Source organism: Capricornis sumatraensis, chromosome 1, assembly GCF_032405125.1.
Source record: "Capricornis sumatraensis isolate serow.1 chromosome 1, serow.2, whole genome shotgun sequence".
Lineage (NCBI taxonomy): Eukaryota > Metazoa > Chordata > Mammalia > Artiodactyla > Bovidae > Capricornis > Capricornis sumatraensis.
The window spans coordinates 59,161,591-59,185,683 of NC_091069.1; the positions used below are offsets into that span (position 1 = coordinate 59,161,591).

At 41.9% G+C, this 24,093-nt stretch overlaps 1 protein-coding gene across 1 annotated transcript in view; it reads right to left on the reverse strand.

Moving 5' to 3' along the window:
- Positions 1-24,093, reverse strand: part of EIF2AK3 (eukaryotic translation initiation factor 2 alpha kinase 3) — an 81,802-nt gene that overhangs the window by 52,384 nt on the left and 5,325 nt on the right. The window contains exon 2 of the mRNA XM_068971642.1: positions 12,149-12,278. Coding sequence (XP_068827743.1) covers positions 12,149-12,278 — 130 coding nt within the window. The remainder of the gene's footprint in view (positions 1-12,148; positions 12,279-24,093) is intronic.

Below are 24,093 nucleotides of genomic sequence, written 5' to 3' on the forward strand. Positions count from 1 at the left end.
TGAAGTAAGTCAGAAAGAGAGAAACAAATATTGTATATTAATACACATATGAGGAATCAAGAAAAAATTGATATAGATGACCTTATTTACAAAGCAGAATAGAGACACAGATGTAGAGAACAAATATGGATCCCAAGGAGGAAAAGTGGGGGTGGGAAGAATTGGGAGACTAGGATGGACACGCATACACTACAGATACTATGCCTAAGACAGGTAACTGATGAGAACCTACCACAGAGCGTAGGGAACTCTACTCTGTTCTGTGATGACCTAAATGGGAATGAGACCCAAAAATGAGGGGATATATGTATAGCGGATTAACTTTGCTGTACAGCAGAAACCAACCCAACATTGTAAAGCACAAACTCCAATAAAGTTTGTGAAAATTAAATAAAAAGTGTTAGGGGTTCGGAAAGGTTGGCTGGAGGTCATTTTCTCACCATACTCCTCTGCCGGGTGACGGTTTCTCTCAGTTCCCAGGATACTAACACTTCTAACTTTTCTCTTCAACGCAGACTTTTCCTCTGTGAGCACCAGACCCGTATATACAAATGCCTTCTTGACATCTCTGCTTGGAGAGCTCTCAAAGTCACTTTGAACTCATCACATCTAAACAAATTCATGTTCTCCCTCTCTACACCTGTTCTTAAGTTACTAATTCCTCCTTTGGCTTTTTAATTTCACAAAGACTTCCCTCCCTAAACTTCTCTTCGATCCATCACTTTACTTCCCTCCACTTCCTCTGTCTCACTCCAATCCAAGCTATCGCCATCTGTTCCAGACTAGTCTCTTAACTGGTCTCCACACTTCTGCTCTTCTTCCTCTTCCAGTCCATTTTCTATGGTGGTTGTTGTTCAGTTGCTCAGTCGTGTCTGACTCTTTGCGACCCCATGGACTGAAGCAAGTGAATCTTTCCTGTCCTTCACCACCTCCTGAAGCTTGCTCAAACTCCTGTCCATTGAGTAGGCGATGCATTCCAACCATCTCGTCCTCTGTAGTCCCCTTCTCCTCCTGCCTTTAACCTTTCCCAGCATCAGGACCTTTTCCAGTGAGTCGGCTTTTCCCATCAGGTGGCCAAAGTATTGGAGCTTCACCTTCAGCATCAGTCCTTCCAATGAATATTCAGGAATGACTTCCTTTAGGATTGGCTGGTTTGATTTCCTTGTAGTCCAAAGGACTCTCAAGAGTTTTCTCCAACACCATAGTTCAAAAGCATCAATTCTTTGGCGTTCAGCCTTCTTTATGGTCCAACTCTCACATCCATACAAGACTACTGGAAAAACCATAGCTTTGACTAGATGGACCTTTGTCGGCAAAGTGATGGTTAGTACAACTATGTAACATAGTATACTATGATTAGTACAGACAATATACATAGTCAGCAGAGTACAGGAGGGATTGGTTTAGTAGGATTTTAAGAATTTGTCTACTTTCTTCCAGATTTCCACACAACTTCTAGCTGGTGTGAATACATCATAAATATTTTCTTTTTATTTATTTATTTGGCTGCACCAGGTCTTAGTTGCAGCACTCAGGATCTTTAATTTTCATGGCAGCATGCAGGATCTTTTAGTTGCTGCATGTGACTTTTTAGTTGTGACATGCAGAAAATCCCATGGACAGAGGAGCCTGGGGGGCTACAGTCCACGGGGTTCACAAAGAGACTGAGCACACTCATGGGATCTACTTCCATAACCAGGGATTGAACCTGGGTCCCCTGTACTGGGAGCACGGAGTCCCAGCCACTAGACCACCAGGGAAGTCCCTTTACAAATATTTTCTAAATATAAATGCTTCCACAGTTAGAGATAACTGGCTGATAATACAAATGTCTCACTGTGCCAAACTTCTAATTCATCGGCCTCACTGAAAGTCTCCGCAAAACAGAATGTCAAAAAACCCTTTCCATTTTGACCATGCAGGAGTCTCTCCCAGTTAAAACCTTTCAGTGGCTTCCCATGGCTGTGGATGAAATCCAAAACGCTTCCCATACATTATGAGACCCCGTATAGCCTGAGCCCAGCCTCCCTCTATGGATTCATCTCTACCTCACCCTCATCCTACTTGCCATCCTCGCCTTCTTTAGGTGCTCTGAGCACACCATGATCATTCCTACTGCAAGGCCTTGATGCTGGCCATTTCTTCTCCCAGAGCAGTCCTTCTCTGCATCTCTGTCCATCTCTTACAGCTCTTTGTCCTCAAAGGATCTCAGTTGTAAACACCATTTCTTCTGAGCAGCGCTCTCTGACCTCCCACCTTGGGAGGTCAGGTACCCTTGCTAAGCGTCTCTTAGTTCTATCCTTCCTTGTAGCAGTTACCGTAATTCGACTATGATATTTACACTATAGTAATTTTATATCTGGCTCCCCTGCTAGCTCCACATAGTGCCACATAAGTTCCATAACGGCTAGGATCTTACTGGACCTGCGCGTTGCTGTAACACCAGCCGCACAGTCCTGCAGGACCCTCTGCCGCCTTAAAGACCAGTTGAGTTTGGGTGTGTTAAAGTTCAAGTACCACTGACTCTCTCACTAGGGTTAAGAAGCAGGGGCTTCTCTCATGGTCCAGTGGTTAAGAATCCACCTTTCAATGCAGGGGACGTGGGTTCCATTCCTGGTTGGGGAACTAAGATCCCACGTGCTGCAGGGCAACTAAGCCCACGAGCTGCAACTACAGAGAAGCCTGCACATGGCAGTGAAAGATCCCGTGTGCCACAACTGAGACCCAATGCCGCAAAATAAATAAATATTAAAAAAAAAGAAAAAGCAGCAGCAGCAGTCAGGTGCTCACAGTACATTGAGCACCATGGTAAGTGTGCTCTCGATTATGAGCTTCCCTGGTGGCTCAGATGGTAAAGAATCTGCCTGTAGTGCAGGAGACCCAGGTTCTATCCCTGGGCTGGGAAGACCCCTTGGAGAAGAGAATGGCAACCCTCTCCAGTATTCTTGCCTGGAGAATTCCATGGACAGGGGAGCCTGGCAGGCTACAGTCCATGGCGGGTCGCAAAGAGTCAGACACGACTGAGTGACTAACACATGATGTCTTTGTCCCTAAATTTCAATGAGAATGTTGAAATTAATGTGACAGGGAGAGTAGAGGAAGCTTATCTGCTGGAAGTTCGGTGTTCCAGGGAATCATACCTCCTCAAGGATGAAGGAGAGGGCCTCAGGGTTAACAACTAGTTAGTTGATTGAACATGAAGAATTATGAAATCTTTCAGTAGATTTGGATATTAGTCAAAGGCATCCTGTGTGACATGTTTAAAAGGAAATGTAGATTTAAAAGAAGAAGAAGAAAGAAAGAAAATGCAGAAGAAAAAACAAATCCTGAAGTAATTTGGTATTTATAATCATCAAAGATTCTGAATTATTGCCCAAGAGCAGTGAGATACCAAGTAGATACTCATTTTTTCATTCTTTCTTTCCTTAACCTATACTCAACCTATAAAACAAAATACCTCAAGGAAAATGACTAGCTTAACTGCTTAGGTATACTTTCGGCATTCATGGTAAAAAATAGAGTTTAGGAACTGCCTCTGCCTTCACTTAGATTAATAAACATCCATAAAGTAGATAAACAATATGCATAATGAGTCAGTTTTCTACAAAACAGAGCCAATCAATTTCTCATTTGACAACATGCACGGTGGAATAAATCGATTTAGTTCACAGCACTGCTTTCAGCCACGCTAAGCGGTGAATAAGACAAAACTATATCAAAGCACTGCTTCACTTCTATAATTAAAAGAAAAGCAATTAGCCTAAGCAATTATTTAAATATTGGCTTGCTCCATGACTGACAGCGACTTTTCCAAATAAACCACCATCTGAGATGGTGCTCATCTAAGACTCACATTGTGCTAGTTTTTGTACAAATGAAAAACTGCCAAATGATCAGACATCTTTCAGTATAAATTAGAGAATCTTTAGAAGAGATTACAGAGTCTCTTTAAATAAAGCAATGCTCAAAACGGTCTACTGATGGACCCTTTATGAACAAATCAAGTAACCATTAAAAATGTACTCTTTTTCAAAGGCTCCCTCCACCAACCCTCACCCTCTTGAAGGCCCATCTTAACAAATGCAGTCTGATGCAGGGCAGGGAGGAGGCTGGAAGGCTCTCGGATTATAGTTGTTTCTGCACCTGTCTGAAACCAAAAGGCAGTGTGTCCCTTGGGGAGAAACATGCCTAAAATAAAATAAAACAAAACCCCAAACTCTAAGTATAGACCTATAATAGAATTGTTTGTTCCTTTTAAGAGGGAAAAAGGGGAGGACATTTTACAGAAAAATGAAACAAAAAACAAATATAGTATCTCTAAATAAAGAAAAGGTAAAGATATTGTCTAAGGACAGACTAGCTATATATACACAGTTATAATATGCATTCTAAATACAGAGAAGGAAGGTCTTTGCATTTATAACTGTGTTTCAAAACACAGAGAAGCAGATAGTTCAATAATCTGATGTCTACTTAGATTTGGTGAACTGTGATCCTAATGCCATCTAGAGACCCCAAAGAAAAACCAGCTACTATTTACAATAGCCAGGACATGGAAGCAACCTAGATGCCCACTGGCAGACAAATGGATAAGAAAGCTGTGGTACATATACACAATGGAATATTACTCAGCCATTAAAAGGAATGCATTAGACTGAATCAGTTCTAATGAGGTGGATGAAACTGGAGCCTATTATATAGAATGAAGTAAGTCAGAAAGAAAAACACCAATACAGTATACTAATGCATATACATGGAATTTTGAAAGATGGTAATGATGCCCCTATATGCAAGACAGCAAAAGAGACACAGATGTACAGAACAGTCTTTTGGACTCTGTGGGAAAAGGTGAGGGTGGGATGATTTGAGAGAATAGCATTGAAACATGTATATTATCATATGTGAAACAGATCACCAGTCCAGGTTTGATGCATAAGACAGGGTGCTCAGGGCTGGTGCACTGAGATGACCCTGAGGGATGGGATGGGATGGGGAAGGAGGTAGGAGGGGGGTTCAGGATGGGGAACACATGTACACCCATGGCTGATTCATGTCAATGTATGGCAAAAACCACTACAATATTGTAAAGTAATTAGCCTCCAATTTAAATAAATAAATAGATTAAAAAAAAAAACATGCTAAGGAGATCCAACCAGTCCATCCTAAAGGAGATCAGTCCTGAGTGTTCATTGGAAGGATGGATGTTGACGCTGAAACTCCAATACTTTGGCCACCTGATGCGAAAAACTGACTCATTTGAAAAGACCCTGATGCTGGGAAGGATTGAAGGCAGGAGGAGAAGGGGACGACAGAGGATAAAATGGTTGGATGGCATCACTGACTCAACGGACATAAGTTTGGGTAAACTCCAGGAGTTAGTGATGGACAGGGAGGCCTGGCGTGCTGCGGTACATGGGGTCACAAAGAGTCAGATACGACTGAGTGTCTGAACTGAACTGAACTGATGTCACAAAACAAAATTTTAAAACCACCAGTGAAGAACCATGGCCAAATCTCCTGAGTGCTTTGACTCTGCATGTAAATCACTAGAAAAAAGCAAATTGGATTTCAGGTGGTCCTTCTGAAAACTGAAAACATAATTCTTAACTACTGTCAAAAGTATTAGATTTAAATAGATAGCCAGTGGGAGTTTGCTGTATGACTCAGGGAACTCAAACTGTGGCTCTGTGACAGCCTAGAGGGGTGGGACGGGATAGGAGGTGGAAGGGAGGTTCAGGAGGGAGGGGACATATGTATATTTATGGCTGATGCATGTCGATATATGGCAGAAATCAGTACAATATTATAAAGCAATTATCCATCAATTAAAAATAAATAATTTTTAAAGAAAGTATTAGATATAGAACCTAGGAGCACATGTACTAAAGCTAACCGAGTAAACTTTAGGTTCATCATTCATTCTGACACACAGACACAGACACACACACATTTTAGCTTGGTTTATATCACTATTCTTTTGAGGAAGTTTATAAATACCTAGTTAAGAGGAAAGAGCGGCAAATCAGATCTCTGTCCCAAGGCAACTCAACCTTCCTGCAGCTTACAATTCATTCTAAAAATAATGTGAAACCTTTGTTTTTAATGGAACTGTCAATCTCTCTTATCCTCTGGGAACTTATTTTTTTCCTTAACATAATTGAAACATGACTAAAACAACATAATAAACTATTTTTATGCCTTTTGAATCAGAAAAGGTTAAGGGCATCATCAGAGTAGGTCGAGAGGCAACGAGATATGTACCTAATGGTCATGAATTTGTGCTATTTTTAAAAGAATCCTTCAGTTCAGTTCAGTTCAGTCGCTCAGTCGTGTCCCACTCTTTGCGACCCCATGAATCCCAGCACGCCAGGCCTCCCTGTCCATCACCAACTCCCAGAGTTCACTCAGACTCACGTCCATCGAGTCAGTGATGCCATCCAGCCATCTCATCCTCTGTCATCCCCTTCTCCTGCCCCCAATCCCTCCCAGCATCAGAGTCTTTTCCAATGAGTCAACTCTTGGTAATAAAAAGGGAAGTCAAAAAATTCCTCTAGATAATTTATAAGGGTGTTTTGTGTATTTGATGGTACCTGAGCCCTGAGATTAGGACAATCTTTAGAAATTTAGTCCTATCCATCATTTTACAGAGAAGGAAATTAAAGCTCTCCTGAAATAAAGAACATGAGTTTGCGCAAGCTCTGGGAGATAGTGAAGGACAAGGAAGCCTGGAGCACTGCAGTCCACGGGGTCACAAAGGGTCAGACACGACTGAGCGACTGAACAACAGCAACAACAACTGGAATAATTTAGCCAAGTCACACAGCCAGTTAACAGCGGCATATCAACTAGAACGAGCCCCTGAACCCCGGTGCTCACTCCACACCACACAGACTGCAAAGTTCCTGTGATGATCTGACTTTATTATCAAGCAGAAGTACATGCGACTCACAACCAGTTCCCCTAGCACTGATAACTTTAAAAGTTTCTTTACCACTGAGTCACCTGGGAAGCATCAGATCAGTCAGTCACTTTAATCACCACTGCACAGAGGACTTTCCTCGTGGTCCAGTTGTTAAGAATCCGCCTGCCAATGCAGGGGACACAGGTTTGGTCCTTGGTCCAGGAGGTTTCTATATGTCATCGGGCAGCTGAGCCCATGCACCACAACTAGTAAGCCTCCACTATAGGGCCCACATGCTGCAACTACTGAATCCCATGTGCCTAGAGCCTGGGCTCTGCAGTAAGAGAAGGCACTGCAGTGAGAAGCCCATGCACCACAACTAGAGAAAGTCCACAAAGCAATGAAGACCCAGTGCAGTCAAAGATAAACAAATAGATAGCAAAAGAATAAAAATAAAAAATAATCACTGCACAGAGAATTGGAGAAGGCGATGGCACCCCTCTCCAGTACTCTTGCCTGGAAAATCCCATGGACGGAGGAGCCTGGTAGGCTGCAGTCCATGGGGTCGCTAAGAGTCGGACACGACTGAGCGACTTCACTTTCCCTTTTCACTTTCATGCATTGGAGAAGGAAATGCACTCCAACCCACTCCAGTGTTCTTGCCTGAAGAATCCCAGGGACGAGCCTGGTGGGAGGCCATCTATGGGGCTGCACAGAGTCGGACATTACTGAAGCGACTCAGCAGCAGCAGCATAAAGAATACACCTTCTCTGGTCTTCTGGGTTTAATCTGTTTCATCTTCATACCACTCCTGATGAAAGTATGGAGAAACTGACGTTCTAATAGAGGAGTCAACAAATGGAGACTTATGTCACCTGGGTGGCTCCTGTTACATCTCCCCACCAGTTCCTTCTGCCTGCTGGGTTCTACCCAGTCCTTCTCTCTACACTACTTGCCCTAGCAAATGCTGAGCTTCAGACAAAGAAAATTAATTTTTCTCCCTAAAAGCTAAGGACTGTCATAAAATAGTCTATCAGATGCATTCAGAAGGGTATTGTCACGCTATGCATCCAATCTGGGGCATTTCAAATAGCAGTTTTTGTTCCTCTTTTGGTGGTGTGTCGTCCAGTTTCTGAACATAACTTCTAGATGATGAGTGACACACACCTTGCTGAATAACAGGTGACCCAAGCTCACCTGTTCTCTCTCCTTGTTAATGTTTATAACCTTACCAATACTCTCCTAATATTTCTATTATATACTAGATCAGTTGGTCTCAAAGCATGGTCTGTGGATTCTGTCTCAAGTGCAGATGGTCAAGTGGTTTTCATAAGAAGGTGGTGCTATTTGCCTTTCCCTGGGGTGATATTTGCATTTATGGTGAAGAAGCAACCATAACTAAAACTGATGCTTTGGCCTGAATCTAGCACCAATTTGTAGTCCTGGAATCTTCACTTGTGACAAAACAGAAGGAAAAAAGTTTCACTCAAGAATGTTCTGATGATACCCCAACGTTCATTGCAGCACTATTTACAATAGCTAGGACATGGAAGCAACCTAGATGTTCACTGACAGATGAATGGATAAAGAAGTTGTGCTACATATATACAATAGAATATTACTCAGCCATAAAAAGGAAAGCATCTGAGTCAGTTCTAATGAGGTGGATGAAACTGGAGCCTATATACAGGGTGAAGTAAGTCAGAAAGAGAAAAACAAATACCATATATGCATATATATATATATATATATATATGCATATATATAGAATCTAGAAAGACGATACTGATGAACCTATTTGCAGTGCATCAATGGAGCTGCAGGCATAGAGGACAGACTTATGAACAAAGTGGAGGAAGAAGAGGGTGGGACAAGTTGAGAGAGCAGTATTGAAACATATACATTACCATATGTAAAAGAGATAGTGGGAATTTGCTGTATGATGCAGGGAGCTCAAATCCGATGCTCTGGGACAACTTAGAGGGGTGGAATGGGGAGGGAGGTGGGAAGGATATTCAAGAGGGAGGGGACATATGTATGCCTATGGCTGATTCATGCTGATGAACAGCAGAAACCATCACAACATTGTAAAGCAATTATTTTCCAATTAAAAATAAATTTCTTTAAAAAAGACTGTTCTGATGAAACAATAACAATTAATTTCATCCAGATGCGACCCAAACACATACCGTTCTACTACTCTGCCCAACCAACCAGGAGGTGTACATTAAGGACTTCTGCCACAAACGGAAGCATGTTCTGAGAAAAAGCACTTGTGAAATTGAGTTTTGAGCTGAACTAACAGCACTGCTCACAAAGCTCCATTTTTACTTGAAAAACTGAGAGAAAAGCTATGATTATGAGACTTGGGTATCTGGCAGACATTTTCTCAAAAAGAAACAAAGTGAACCTCTTACTTTGAGGAAAACAATTGACTATGTTAATGATCAAATCTAAATTGCCAAGTGAAAATTAGAATCTTGTAAAAGCTGTATCTTCCCATGTGAGCTTCCCAGTACTTAAAGGATCTTCTCACGAGATTGGTGGGGATAATAAAAAGTTTGACTTTACAAAACATTCTACAAGGAAATATGTCAACATTTTTAAGATCTGTGTAACTCAACGAATCAATATTTTCCCAATGATATTAGAAGATCCTGCATGAGTAAAAAGCAAGACAGGCCAATGGATGTTACTGCGACAGAGTACAACTGCTCATTGATATGATTTCAGATTCCACAGGGCAACTAACCTTCCAGAAACCTTCACCTGTTCTTGTGTAGCACCAAAAAAGAATGACCACAATTATCTGAAAAGGCTACTAAAATACTCTCTTTTCCCAACTACCTGTGGATTTTCTTCTTCATATAGCTCAACCAAAACAACAATGCAACACGTTGAAGGCAGAAGCATACAGGAACATCAAGTTGTCTTCTATTAAACTAGAAACAGGACATTTAAAACAAGAGAGCCCCATAACCAGTGCGAGTCTGATATTTGAAGCAGGGCACCCAGAACCAGTGCTCGGTAACAACCTGGAGGGATGGGGTGGGGAGGGAGGTGGGAGGGGGGTTCAGGATGGAGGAGACACATGTATGCCTATGGTTAATTCTTACTGATGTATGGCAAAACCCATGACAATACTGTAAACGAATTATCTTCCAGTTGAAATAAATAAATTTCAAAACAAAAAACAAGAGAGCCCTAATAAACCACAGAAAATGGTAGGGACAGTGAGAAAATTGAAATGTAGTTTAAAAAACAGCTAATATAGCTGCTACTGAAAGAAAAGCTTCAAGGTTGACCAGCTGCTTATAATTTAAACACACTCAATGGCACTCAGGTTATCACAACCATTTGTCATAACGTGCAATTTCTCTTTTTGTCAGTATGCATATTTTAGTTTGTAAAAGCATACATGCTTTACACCACTACAACACACCAGAATGTTACCTCAGGTGTAAACAGCTTACAGTCTTCTGATTTTGCTCACCATCTTTTATGTCTAGTTTGAAAATAAAGCAGAATGTGCATGCCCAGGCATTATCCCGGGAGGACACAAATAAATGACTCTCATAAATGATTCATTTGACTACGGCACCTGATTCAAAATTTGTAACTTAATTTATAATCAAAGTGCTTTTATATTAATAATTCACAACACAGAAGTTCACGATTCTCAACAGATGTTTTCGCCATACTGCTGGATAAGCAGCAGGTGCTCTGAAAGTCTACTCAAGGCTTAGCACACAGCAAGCTTGGAGGTTGGGCAAGTATCATCTCCTTAAGTATCTGCCTGGGTGCTCCAGAACACAATTCAACCTGGGTTTTCTAGAGGGCAGTGGGGTCACTGATAGCAGTTTTTCCATCCTAATATTCCATCACCACTAATCAGGTCATTCTCAAGGCCCTCATGCTAGGTTTTTCCCAAACTTGTTATCAGCTTAAAAGCTTTTGGAAAGGGAAAGATTGATAATGAAAGGGGGAAAAAATGGAGGACTTCCCTGGTGCTCCAGAGGGGCCTCCCTGGTGGCTCAGACAGTAAAGAATCTGCCTGCAATGCATGAGACCTGGGTTCGATCCCTGGGTGGGGAAGATCCCTTGGAGAAGGGAATGGCTACCCACTCCAGTATTCTTGTCTGGAGAATTCCACGGACAGAGGAGCCTGGCAGGGCTACAGTCCACGAAGTCACGAAGAGTTAGACATGACTGAGAGACTAACACTTTCCCTGGTGGTCCAGTGCTTAAGACTGCATGCTTCCACTGCAAGGGGCTTGGGTTTGATTCCTGGTTAGGGAACTAAGATCCCACATCCCACAACATGAGGCCAAAAAAAAAGAGTAGGGGTGGGGGCAGGAGGAGGAAGAGTACCCTAGTGATTATCCTCTAATAACAAGGTAAAAGGCTGAGAATGTTCTGGAAAACAGAGGACTGCTTCATGTCAGCAGTCATAACTCAAAAGAGGGACCTGTTTTAAATGATTTAAACAAGAGGGTAGAGTGCCAGAAAAGGAGAGAGACTTCATCTGAGTCTAGACTAAAGGTGAGAAAAATAAATTTCTGTCATTTAATTCCCCTTAACCTGCTCCTCTCATTGAGGTAGGTTGGCAATGTCATGACTTTACTGATGCAGATGCTAAAGCTCTGAGGGGCTAAGTCACCTGCGCAAGTTCAGGAGTCACGTGCCAGAAAAGTTTTGAAAGCAGCTAATTGCAAATAATCCAATTTGTCTAAAATTACAAGAAAATTTCAGATGAATTATATTTAAAATTAAGATGGACAACTGAGGGAACACATAGGGAATACATGGGGTTTTGCAATATGTATTTCCAACTGTTAAAACACAGGTGTTTATATTTGTTTTATTATTCCTAGGGACCTCGTGATGGTGATGATGATGATGTTAGGAAGAAGAAATTATGATCATGTTACAGCTCAGATAATGAGCTTTATTGGTACAGCAGATAGTATCCTCAATTACTCATTTATACAATTAACTCATTCCAGGCCCCAAACAATCCTAAGAAGTAGGTTACACCATCCACCTCACCTTACAGAAGGGGGAACTGAGGGAAAGAAGAGCTAAGCAAATGCCTCCAGGGGACACAGCTTGCTAGAGATAGACAGCCCCCACACCTAGGTGATCAGCTCCTGAGCCCCAGTCCTGTAAGCAAGTATCTACTAGTAATAGCAACAAGTGCTCATTTTAACTAAGTTTCCTTGTCGACACATAGCAGAAAATTCTCACCTCTGGTTTGCTAAGGCTGGATGACACCAAGGAACCAGACCCCACGTCCAAATCCCATTGCTTTTTCCCATGATTCTCAGGATCCAAGGCAGCGATTCGGCCATCTAAAGTGCTGATGATCACTAATGATCTGTAAAATTCAAAACGAAAAGGACAGAGTTAAAAAGATACCAAAGGCATACACTCAAAAGAAACCAGCCTCTCCCGGACTTCCCTGGTGGTCCAGTGGATAAGAATCTACCTGCCAGTGCGGGGGCATGGGTTTGATCTCTGGTCCAGGAAGACCCCACACACCATGGTACAAGTAAGTCTGTGTGCCACAACTACTGAGCCCAAGCTGTAGAGTCTGTGCTCCACAACAACAGAAGCCACCACAAGGAGAAGTCCACACACCACAACCAGAGAAAAGCCAAAGAGCAGCAACAAAGACCCAGTGCAGCCAATAAGGAATGCAAGAAAGGAGCCAGCTGCTCCCCGGCCTCTATCTGTAAGGGCAGGGAGCAGGGGTACATCCCCATGACACCTGCAGTCTTTCCACCTCGTCTTGAGCCCTCCAAGACAACTGCACTATGCCCTTTATCTGCCTGTGCCACTTATGAAAAGCCCCAGAGTCCAAGGTCACTCCTCGTCCCCACACTCTAATCCCCACCTGGAACTCAACATACCCTGTTCTGTCCTTTACTCTTGTATTTCCCCAATTCCCGAAGCCTTCACCCTGAAACAGCCTCCCCTGAATGTCCACTCACCTTCTTGCTCTAACAGAAACCTGAGGACACTCCTTCAGAAGCTATGAGAATTTTTTTTCTCCATCACCCTTACCAGATCCAGTGTAGTTCTCGTACCGTGCTACCATTTCTAGACTATTTTCTTTCCTTCCTCTCTAAAAACCCTCAGGATCAAATCATTGCATCCATTACCCCTCCTAATAATTGACTTTTCATCTTTGGGTCGCTGGCTCCATTCCTTGGGAATTCTGGGCTCCTGGTTCATTGTCACTATTAACACATTCTGTGGGTTTTCATGATCTGTCTACCTTGCCTCAGTCATTCCCATGATCAGACCTTACCTAAGACCTTGTCATTACCTATCACAGCTTCTCTGTCTCACTGAAATTTTAAGAATCCAACCCCAAGCCACCAACTCCTCTTTTCAGCTCACCTCCTCTACTTCTCTGACCCCACCAAAATCTATTAGTTATTGATCCTACCACTGTTGCCCTGGACCTCACTACCATTATGCCTTCACTTTTTCCTTATCCAGTTTTTCGTTTTGGTTTTGGTTTTTTCCTTAAAGCCAAGATAGTTTTTATTTACTTGACAGCACCAGTCTTAGTTCTCCCATGAGGGATCTTTGCTGCCGAGTGTGGGATCTAGCTCTCTGACCAGGGATTGAACCCAGGACCCCTGCATTGGGAATGCTGAGTCTTAACCACCAGACTGCCAGCGAAGTTCCTCTTATCCAGCTTAAAATTCCACATTTTTCATCTTAAGCACTTCCCTGCTCATGCCTTCAACTCCCTTTTTCCTCTCCTACACATCACACTGGACTAGCAGAACTCCAGCCTGAGTTAAACTCAACTTTCTGCCTTTGCTCCATCCTGCATCTGGGCAGTTGAAGACAGATAACCATGCTGACAGGTCTCACTTTTATTCATATACCATCAACATCTAAAGGGCTACAAATGTTGTTCCACAATCATAATATGGTTTCTAGTCTATCCTCTCCCACTGTCTTGGGTTAACTATTTCATTCTGCCTTTGTCCTCAAACTTCCTACACTACTTCTTCCGAGCTCATATATCTCAGGGACTAGGCCTCCTAGATACATGTTTACTAATGAAAATAGAAATAATCAAGAGATCCCACCATCTCATCTCTTTATGTATCAGCACTTGGACCCATGAAATCCCCCTCGCCTCCTAGTACTGCAAATGAACTGTCCACATTCCCATCCACTCCCAACACTTCCACTCAGGCAACAGGTCTTTCCCCATGCATATATGAGGACTTGTTCCTCAAAACCTCTCCTCTTGCTTTCCCATCAATTATTTCTTCTCTAACACGGCACTCCCCACCCCCAGCCATCAAACCTGCTACTATTTCTCCCAACTTAAAAACCAAACCAGATTAAACATAATGATCAACTCTCCCTGCTCCAGCTTCCAATCCATTGCTTGCCCCACTTTGGAACAAAGCTCCTTGAAAGAGGTGTTCTGCAGTTTTAGTCTCCAAATCCTCTCTCCCCTTCCTGTACTGAACTATTTCTAATCAAGTTTTTGCCTCTACCCCTCCATTGAAAAGGCTTTCATGGGACTCACCCATGCCTTTCACACTGACAAATCCCATTCACTTGACCATCCAGTAGCACGTGACCAGCCACTTCTCCTGTTCTCTATCAGCTACATTTTTCCCCCTAGTTTACTGGCACTTAAAAAAAAAAACAATTGTAGCTGATTTACAGTGTTGCGTTAGGTTCCGGTATACAGCAAAATGATTCAGTTACATACATCTATGTTCTTTTTTATATTCTTCGTTTTGCTTTATTACAGGATATTGAATGTAATTCCCTGTGTTACATCAAGAAGAACTAAAGAGCCTCTTAATGAAGGTGAAAGAGGAGAGTGAAAAAGCTGGCTTAAAACTCAACATTCAGAAAAGTAAGATCATGGCATCCGGTCCCATCCCTTCATGGCAAATAGATGGGGAAACAATGGAAACAGTGAGAGACTATTTTTCTGGGCTCCAAGATCACTGCAGATGGTGACTGCAGTCATGAAATTGAAAGACACCTGCTCCTTGAAAGAAAAGCTATGACTAACCTAGACAGCATATTAAAAAGCAGACATTACTTTTCCAACAAAGATCTGTATAGTCAGAGCTATGGTTTTTCCAGTAGTCATGTATGGATGTGAGAGTTGGACTGTGAAGAAAGCTGAGTGCTGAAGAATTGATGCTTTTGAACTGTGGTGTTGGAGAAGACTCTCAAGAGTCCCTGGGACTGCAAGGAGACCAAACTAGTCAATCCTAAAGGAAATCAGTTCTGAATATTCATTGGAAGGACTGATGCTGAAGCTCCAATACTTTGGCCACCTGAATGTGAAAAGCCAACTCATTTGAAAAGACCCTGATGCTGGGAAAGACTGAAGGCAGGAGGAGAAGGGGAAAACAGAGGATGAGACTGTTGGATGGCATCACCGACTCAATGGACATGAGTTTGAGCAAGCTCCAGGAGATGGTGAAGTACAAGGAAGCCTGGCATGCTGCAGTTCATGGGGTTGCAAGGAGTCGGACACGACTGAGCCACTGAACAACCCTGTGTTATACAGTAGGAGGAGCCTGAAGGGGCCCCAGTCCATGGAGTCGCAAAGAGTGGGACACCACTTAGTGAATAACACACACATCAGGATCTGGTTGTTTATCCTCAGTCAACCACCCTTCACACAGCTTCCAGGACACTGTTCTCTCCTGATTATTTTTTCTCCATTCTAAGCTTCCTTTCTGAGTCTCGTTTCCTGGTTGCTCCTCATCTCTCCTATCTCCAAAAATATTCTCTACCAACATGTACTTTTCTTTCGTGCTCTCCTAGATTAAAATATCATCTATTCCTGGTGGCTTAGACAGTAAAGAATCCACCTGCAATGCAGGAGACGTGGGTTTGACCCCTGGGTTGAGAAGATGCCCTGAAGAAGGAAATAGCAACCCACTCCAGTATTCTTGCCTGGAGAATCCCAGGGACAGAGGAGCCTAGTGGGCGGCCATCTATGGGGTCGCACAGAGTCGGACACGACTGAAGCCACCTAGGAGCAGCAGCAACAATAACAACATACATTTGCAACTTCCAAATTTATATTTCTGGTTCTAGGCCCCTTTCCTGAACTCTGGGCATACATATCTAACTGCCTGCCAGATTCAGACTGTGTAACAGGCTTCTCAGTGTTCACATACCTAAAATCAATATCCCCAGACTGATTCCCCCAATTCCTCAAACACATTGTGTGTAATTTTCCCTCAGATCTTTGTACCTGCTGTTCCTTCGCATCCTGGAACATACACCCCAGATACATGACAAGCTCTCAATAAATATTTGTGGAAAGAAAAGATGTGTTGAACAGTCCTTCTAGGAATTTGTTAGGTATATTTGTCTACTTCTCAAAGACGATACAACTTCCAAGCATAGACAGTTATGTTCCTGGTTTGGATTATAAAATGCTATTTTTAATCAATTCTACTTCATATATAATATACAGAAATTCAAAGTAAAGCTACAAGTTGACCAACACAAACCAGTTCAAGTAGTCTCCTTTGAAACCTTTCAAAGAAAATAAGACAAGCCAGTTCAAGTAAACTCCTTTGAAACGTTTCAGAGAACTTACTCAGTTAGCAAATGAATAAATTTATCAAGTGAATAAAAGTGTTAATTTAATTTAGTTCCCTATCTATACCAAGGGAACATTTCATGCAAAGATGGGCTCAATAAAGGACAGAAATGGTATGGACCTAAAAGAAGCAAAAGATACTAAGAAGAGGTGGCAAGAATATACAGAAGAACTGTACAAAAAAGATCTTTATGACCAAGATAATCACGATGGTGTGATCACTCACCTAGAGCCAGACATCCTGGAATGTGAAGTGGGCCTTAGAAAGCATCACTACGAACAAAGCTAGTGGAGGGATGGAATTCCAGTTGAGCTATTTCAAATCCTGAAAGATGATGCTGTGAAAGTGCTGCACTCAATATGCCAGCAAATTTGGAAAACTCAGGAATGGCCACAGGACGGGAAAAGGTTAGTTTTCATTCCAACCCCAAAGAAAGGCAATGCCAAAGAATGCTCAAACTACTGCACAATTGCACTCATCTCACATGCTAGTAAAGTAATGCTCAAAATTCTCCAAGCCAGGCTTCAGCAATACGTGAACTGTGAACTTCCAGATGTTCAAGCTGGTTTTAGAAAAGGCAGAGGAACCAGAGATCAAATGGCCAACATCTGCTGGATCATGGAAAAAGCAAGAGAGTTCCAGAAATACATCTATTTCTGCTTTATTGACTATGCCAAAGCCTTTGACTGTGTGGATCACAATAAACTGTGGAAAATTCTGAAAGAGATGGGAATACCAGACCACCTGACCTGCCTCTTGAGAAACCTATACGCAGGTCAGGAAGCAACAGTTAGAACTGGACATGGAACAACAGACTGGTTCCACATAGGAAAAGGAGTACGTCAAGGCTGTATACTGTCACCCTGCTTATTTAACTTCTATGCAGAGTACATCATGAGAAACGCTGGGCTGGATGAAGCACAAGCTGGAATCAAGATTGCCAGGAGAAATATCAATAATCTCAGATATGCAGATGACACCACCTTTACAGCAGAAAGTGAAGAGGAACTAAAAAGCCTCTTGATGAAAGTGAAAGAGAAGAGTGAAAAAGTTGGCTTAAAGCTCAACATTCAGAAAATGAAGATCATGGCATCTGGTCCCATCACTTCATGGGAAATAGATAGGGATACAGTGGAAACAGTGTCAGACGTTATTTTGGGGGGTTCCAAAATCACTGCAGATGGTGATTGCAGCCATGAAATTAAAAGACGCTTACTCCTTGGAAGGAAAGTTATGACCAACCTAGATAGCATATTGAAAAGCAGAGACATCACTTTGCCAACAAAGGTCCATCTAATCAAGGCTATGGTTTTTCCAGTAGTCATGTATGGATGTGAGAGTTGGACTGTGAAGAAAGCTGAGTGCCGAAGAATTGATGCGTTTGAAGTGTGGTGTTGGAGAAGACTCTTGAGAGTCCCTTGGACTGCAAGGAGATCCAACCAGTCCATTCTAAAGGAGATCAACCCTGGGATTTCTTTGGAAGGAATGATGCTAAAGCTGAAACTCCAGTACTTTGTGCTACCTCATGGGAAGAGTTGACTCATTGGAAAAGACTCTGATGCTGGGAGGGATGGGGGGCAGGAGAAGGGGACAACAGAGGATGAGATGGCTGGATGGCATCACTGACTCGATGAACGTGGGTTTGGGTGAACTCTGGGAGTTGGTGAGGCCTGGCGTGCTGCAATTCATGGGGTCGCAAAGAGTCAGACACGACTGAGCAACTGAACAGGATTTATGAAAATACAGATTTTGCCATACTACAAACTAGTAATTTTAAGTAACAAACCAAAAGAAAAGGAACAACTGGACTTCCTTCCCCACACATTATCTCATATTCTAAAGAGACCTACTGGGAGTTGGAGGAGAAGGATAAAGTAAGCCAAAAAATTATATCATGATGAAAGGTATAAAAATTCATACCTGACAACCCACCAGGGAAAATAAAATGAAAAATAATATATGTATGTGTGTATATATATACATATATATATAATTGAGTATATTATATACTTACAACTGAGTCACTTTGCTGTATGGGTTCAATCTCTGGTCTGGGAAGAACCCAGATGCTGCAGAGCAACTAAGCCCATCTGTCATAACTGCTGAGTCCACGCTCTAGAGCCTGCAAACCATAGCTACCGAGCCTGTGTGCCACAAGTACTGAAGCCCGCGTGCCTAGAGCCCATTCTCCACAAGGTGAGAAGCCACCACAATAAGGGTCCAAAGCACTGCAAATGGAGAGCAACCCCCTGCTCACCACTACTAGAGAAAAGCCCAAGCAGCAACGAAGACAAAACAGCCAAGAATAAACCCTTTTAAAAAAAAGACGCATATGTCTTATGTAAAGATTCTGCTTTTTAAAATAAACAAGATATTTTCAGAAAATAAGATATTTTCAGATGATGAATTGTATCTAGAGGGTATGTGTGAATTCAAGCAATAAGTGAAAGAAAGAAAAACATGCAGGCAGGAACAGTTAAGTACATCACGCTCTTAACTGGCCATTGATATTTAGTATAATCTGGTTCTTAGATTTGAATGGTGTATCCTTAATTCTTTTTAACTCCTCTTAATGGGAATAACAGAAATTTCCATAACAAACCCTGTCAATTCTTGCATGCTCAGGCATGTCCAACTCTTTGAGACCTCATGAACGTAGCCCATCAGGCTCCTCTGTCCATGGGATTTCCCAGGCAAGAATACTGGAATGGGTTGCCATTTCCTTCTCTAGGGGATCTTCCTGACCCAGGGATGGAACCTGTGCCTTCTGCATCTCCTGCACTGGCAGGTGGATTCTTTATCACTTGAGCCACCTGGGAAGCCCATGTCAGGTGTCAAAAAAAAAAATTCATTATCCCCACTGCTACAATTTATGGGCTCTGTCTTAAGCACATCACTGGAAGAGGGCTTTCCCTTCTGCTGCTGCTGGAAATAAGTAACAGCTGGAGGGCAAAGAGATACTTAACAGTTACATCTTATCACATTCTTGGAGAGATGCTCTGAAATACTATTGGTTGAGAGCCACATGAAGGAGACAGACACTGCTGAAAAGCAGTCCTCCAGCTGGATGCAGAACAACCAGAGGTCAAAATAAGATGCAGCACTTAGAACAAACATCAAGGCCTCCCCTTTCCTTAAAAAAAAAAAAAAAAAACAGGGAGAATCTAAGGCCATTTATCTCCCCATGATCCACTCTATTTGGCAGTTTCTATGAACGAGATGAAAAACTCTTTAACTTATTTAAAAATCAAAAGAACTACACAGGCAGCATTTCCAGGGGAAAGAATCAGCTTTGAAGTCAACCCTGTGTGCCCATCCCCACGGCCCTGCTGTTGTTCTGCTCATGGTTCTATTCAAATTGCTTTTTCATGGATAAAACAGGACGATTTCACCCAGCTCAGCATAACTCAAATTGACCTGATTACCAAAATAATCTGGAGTGCTTGTTAAAAACCAGTGAAAATTCAGAGGTTCCCTCTGCAGAGGGGTTTCAGAGATGGTGACTTAACAAGTATCTGAGGTGAGTCTCAAGATAAAACCAGTCTGGCAAAGAGTCGTTAACCTCAAAGGGCGATTTCCTGGGAGTAAAATAATAATAATAATAATAATAATCCATTACTGGGATGAAGATGGCCTACTGATCAATGCTATCAGCAAACTCTAGAAATTCCTCTCACTTACAGGTTGCTTCAGTTTACAAAGTCATTTGTTTGGATGATTCAGCAGCAAGCACTTTCTCTCACTCATAGTGTGATTTTTCAAAGCCCCTTTCAAGAAAGGTTTGCAATGACCTCTCTTGAGGCCAGGTCTCCTCCCCTCATCAGGTTTGTCCCTCCAGTGGCAGCTGGAGTACAGTGAGTGTGCTCAGTCACTCAGTCGTGTCCAGCTCTTTACAACCCTATGGACTATAGCCCACCAGGCTCCATTGTCCATGCGACTTCCCAGGCAAGAATACTGGAGTGGGTTGCCATGCCCTCCTCCAGGGGATCTTCCCAACCCAGGAATTGAACCTGTGTCTCCTATGTCTCCTGCATCAGCAGGTGGATTCTTTACCATTGAGCCACCAGGGAAACCCTTAGTTGGAACACTGGCTGTCTCCCATTCTAGACCAGTCCTTGCCCCCATCCTCACCTGCCATCCTGACAGCTTTCAATCTCCAAAATGTAGGCCGAGGAGTTCTAGTTTTATCCAAAGTCCATCACTTACTGTATGTGTAATCTGACAGCTCCCTAAACGAATGTAGTATTTACAGCTCATCCCTCTCCCAACCCCAGTTCAGCATTTTCAGCAGGGCATCACCACAAGGTGTTCAGAAAGCGTCCCTTCTCTCCCGAGGCTTTCTGCATCCACCCTATCACTGAACATCTGTATCAGAAATGAAACCTGCCTCCTCCCTCACCCCCTGCATTTCAGCAACAGTCGTGTACTCCTGATCTGTTTTTCAAGCTTCCTTTAAATCTTTTCATTCTTCTTCATCCCAGTGGCCTTGTTCTATGACATTAGAACATCTTAAAAAGACATCCAACCTACACAAAAACAACCAAAAAAAAAAAAGACTAAAAAAATGAACAGAAAACAAAACCCAAAACAAACGAACAAAAAAAGACTTCCTGCCTCTGGTTTCTTCCTTCCTCCACTCTTCTGACAGTTTTGTTTCTATAATTGAGATCTGATCAACTTTCACAACTCCCTGTGCCCACTGAATAAAGGCCACACTACTTGGTATCACGCATAATCTGGCATAACCTAGGCTTCTAACTCTTTGAACAAAGTTCCTTTGTTAACTTGGCTCTTGTCTCATGTCTTTTTCTTCTTTATTTTTTGGTTGTCTCATGTCTTAAATGATTTCATATGTCCCCCAAATATCACTTCTAATGAATTTTCCTCTCTTTAGAGAAACTATTTAAGTACTAATCACAATATTCAAGACTTCTGGAAAGAAAGAGCTAATATTACTAATTAAGTCTGGTATTTAGTTCCAGTGCAAAATTGAGAAAACTTGACTTTTTAATTAGCTTTCTCCTCAGTGAATGGCCAATCTCCCTTAGGTTGTTTGGAAAACACAGAACCAATCTCCTGGCTCCCCCACAAGCAAGCACATAAGGGTCCCGGAGCCCTGGTTTAGCAACCACAGCTTTGAGCCTGTGCTCACATCATCCCAGCAGCTGAGACTTTCCTTGACACTTCATGTTCAAGGGCTCGCTCACTTGACGTCTTCATTCTCTTCGCTCTCAAACTCCTCTTATGTCATTACCATCCATTTCAGTACAGTTAATTCTTTAACACTTGCAGCTCCCTCTCAGGCCTGGACTCAAGGACAGTCCATGTATCCACCCCCAGCACCCAAAAGTGTGGAGCTCCTAGTAAGATGCAGTAAATGTTCGTTGGATGAATAAATTTTGCTGGGGCAGATACTACTACTCACATAAAACAAAAAAGGAGCTGAGAAAGACGTGAAAAGATGCGACTTGGCTAAGGTCACGCACCTAAAAGAGATTTTGGACAGAACTGTGAAGTATAAATTTTGGGGTTTTTTTAAACTCTAATTCAACTATTCTGTTAACTATATGTCTACATAAGTGGCGACTCCTATATTACTATAATGTGTAGCTTTTATTCCCCTCAGAAATCTCATCAAAATGTCATACATCCTGTTATTGCTTGATTATGCCCTTAACTGAGCAGAACTGCTCTTAGGCCACAATAAATACCAATTTTAAAAAATTCTGTTTGCTCCGACTTCCATCACCCAGAATCCCTGCCTATTTATAATTAAGTTTATCAGAGTCTGATAAGTAAATGCTGAATTCTTTCATACAGTAACTTTGCCTGAATAAATTTCCCATTTGAAACAGAAGTAGGTGACAGTAGAAAGTTCTATCGATTGAATAGTTTCTACATTAACAACTGCTTATTTTAAAATTGCACATTTCCTTTCATAGGAAAAAAAAAACAGTCACAAAATTTAAAATGTGATTGGGTTAAATCTGCTTTTTTTAAAATGTAACTAAGAATCCTCTGACTAAAATATATGCTCGCACTCAAGGAAGCATATATTCTTGTTGAAAAACGAATGTATTAATTGGACTTTACTTTGTAGTCCTCACCTACTAAGTAAATCTTCAGATCAAACTTCCTTTATTTAAACCTGTCACAAGACTAGTCATGCCCTCAATACAAACAAATATAGTGCCAAAAATTACTAACTATATAACTCTGACATATCAGCTAAGCCTTACAGAAATACAGTCTAAGTTTTCAATGTTGTAAACCAAGTGAGAGCAGCAGATATCCGTTTCCAATTAGAATTAAACATTTTCAAAGCACTTTGTCTGCTCTATTCTATGAAATCTTTTAAATAAAATGGTTATTGACAAATAGAACAGCGTGGAAAACATTAAAACAATGTTTTTTATACTTTTTATTTTGTATTGGGGTATAGCCAATTAACTGGAGGAGGAAATGGCAACCCACTCCAGTATTCTTGCCTGGAGAATCTCATGGACAAAGGAGCCTGGCAGGCTACAGTCCACAGGGTCGCAGAGTCCAACGTGGCTGAAGTAATTTAGCACACAGCCAATTAACAACAGTGTGTTAGTTTTAGGTGAACAGTGAAGGCACTCAGCCGTACGTATACATGTATCCGTTCTCCCAGAAACTCCCCATCCAGGCTGCCACATAACACTGAACAGAATTCCATGTGCTATACAGTAGGTCCTTGTTGCTTATCCATTTTAAATATAGCAGTGTGTACATGTCCATCCCAAATTCCCTAACTACCCCTTTCCCCCACGTCAACCATAATAAGTTTGTTCTCTTAAGTCTGTAAGTCTCTTTCTGAAAAACTTTAAAAAAAATTTCCCCCCTCACACTTAGTTCTAAAACCTACCAGCTTTACTTTCTGCATTTTAAAATGTTTTGTATTAGAAATATACAATCAGCTCCTATCTTACGAAAAAAAAAAAAAAAACCCGATGGAGTTTCCAGACAGTATTTATGGAATGAAGGACCATGTGGGAGCCACAGCTTACATTAGGTGATAAAGACAGGTCACCTTCTGCACCCAGGAGTATGAATACAGAACACTTTCCTCAACTCTGTCAATCTCAAAGCCAGAGTCCAGGTGTCAATCACACTAAAAAGACAATTATAGACAGGAAGGATAATCCATTACTCACCAAGTGTATTTACTTTGGTTTATAGCCTGACTTGAAAGTTATGCACAAATTCTTCTTTCAGTGTGATTCTTAGTCAGCTTTAAAAGTCTGGGGTTGCCGAGGGGACGGGATAGATAGGGAGTTTGGGATGGACATGTACATAGTCCTATATTTAAAATGGTAAGCAACAAGGACCTACTATATAGTACATGGAACTCTGCTGAGTATTATGTGGCAGCTGGATGGGAGGGGAGTTTGGGGGAGAATGGATACATGGTATCTATGATTAGGTCCTTTTGCTGTACACCTGAAACTGTCACAACATTATTAATCAACCAGACCCCAATACAAAATAAAAAGCTTTAAATAAGTGAAAAAAAAAAGTCTGGGGTCAGAAACATGAACAGATAAT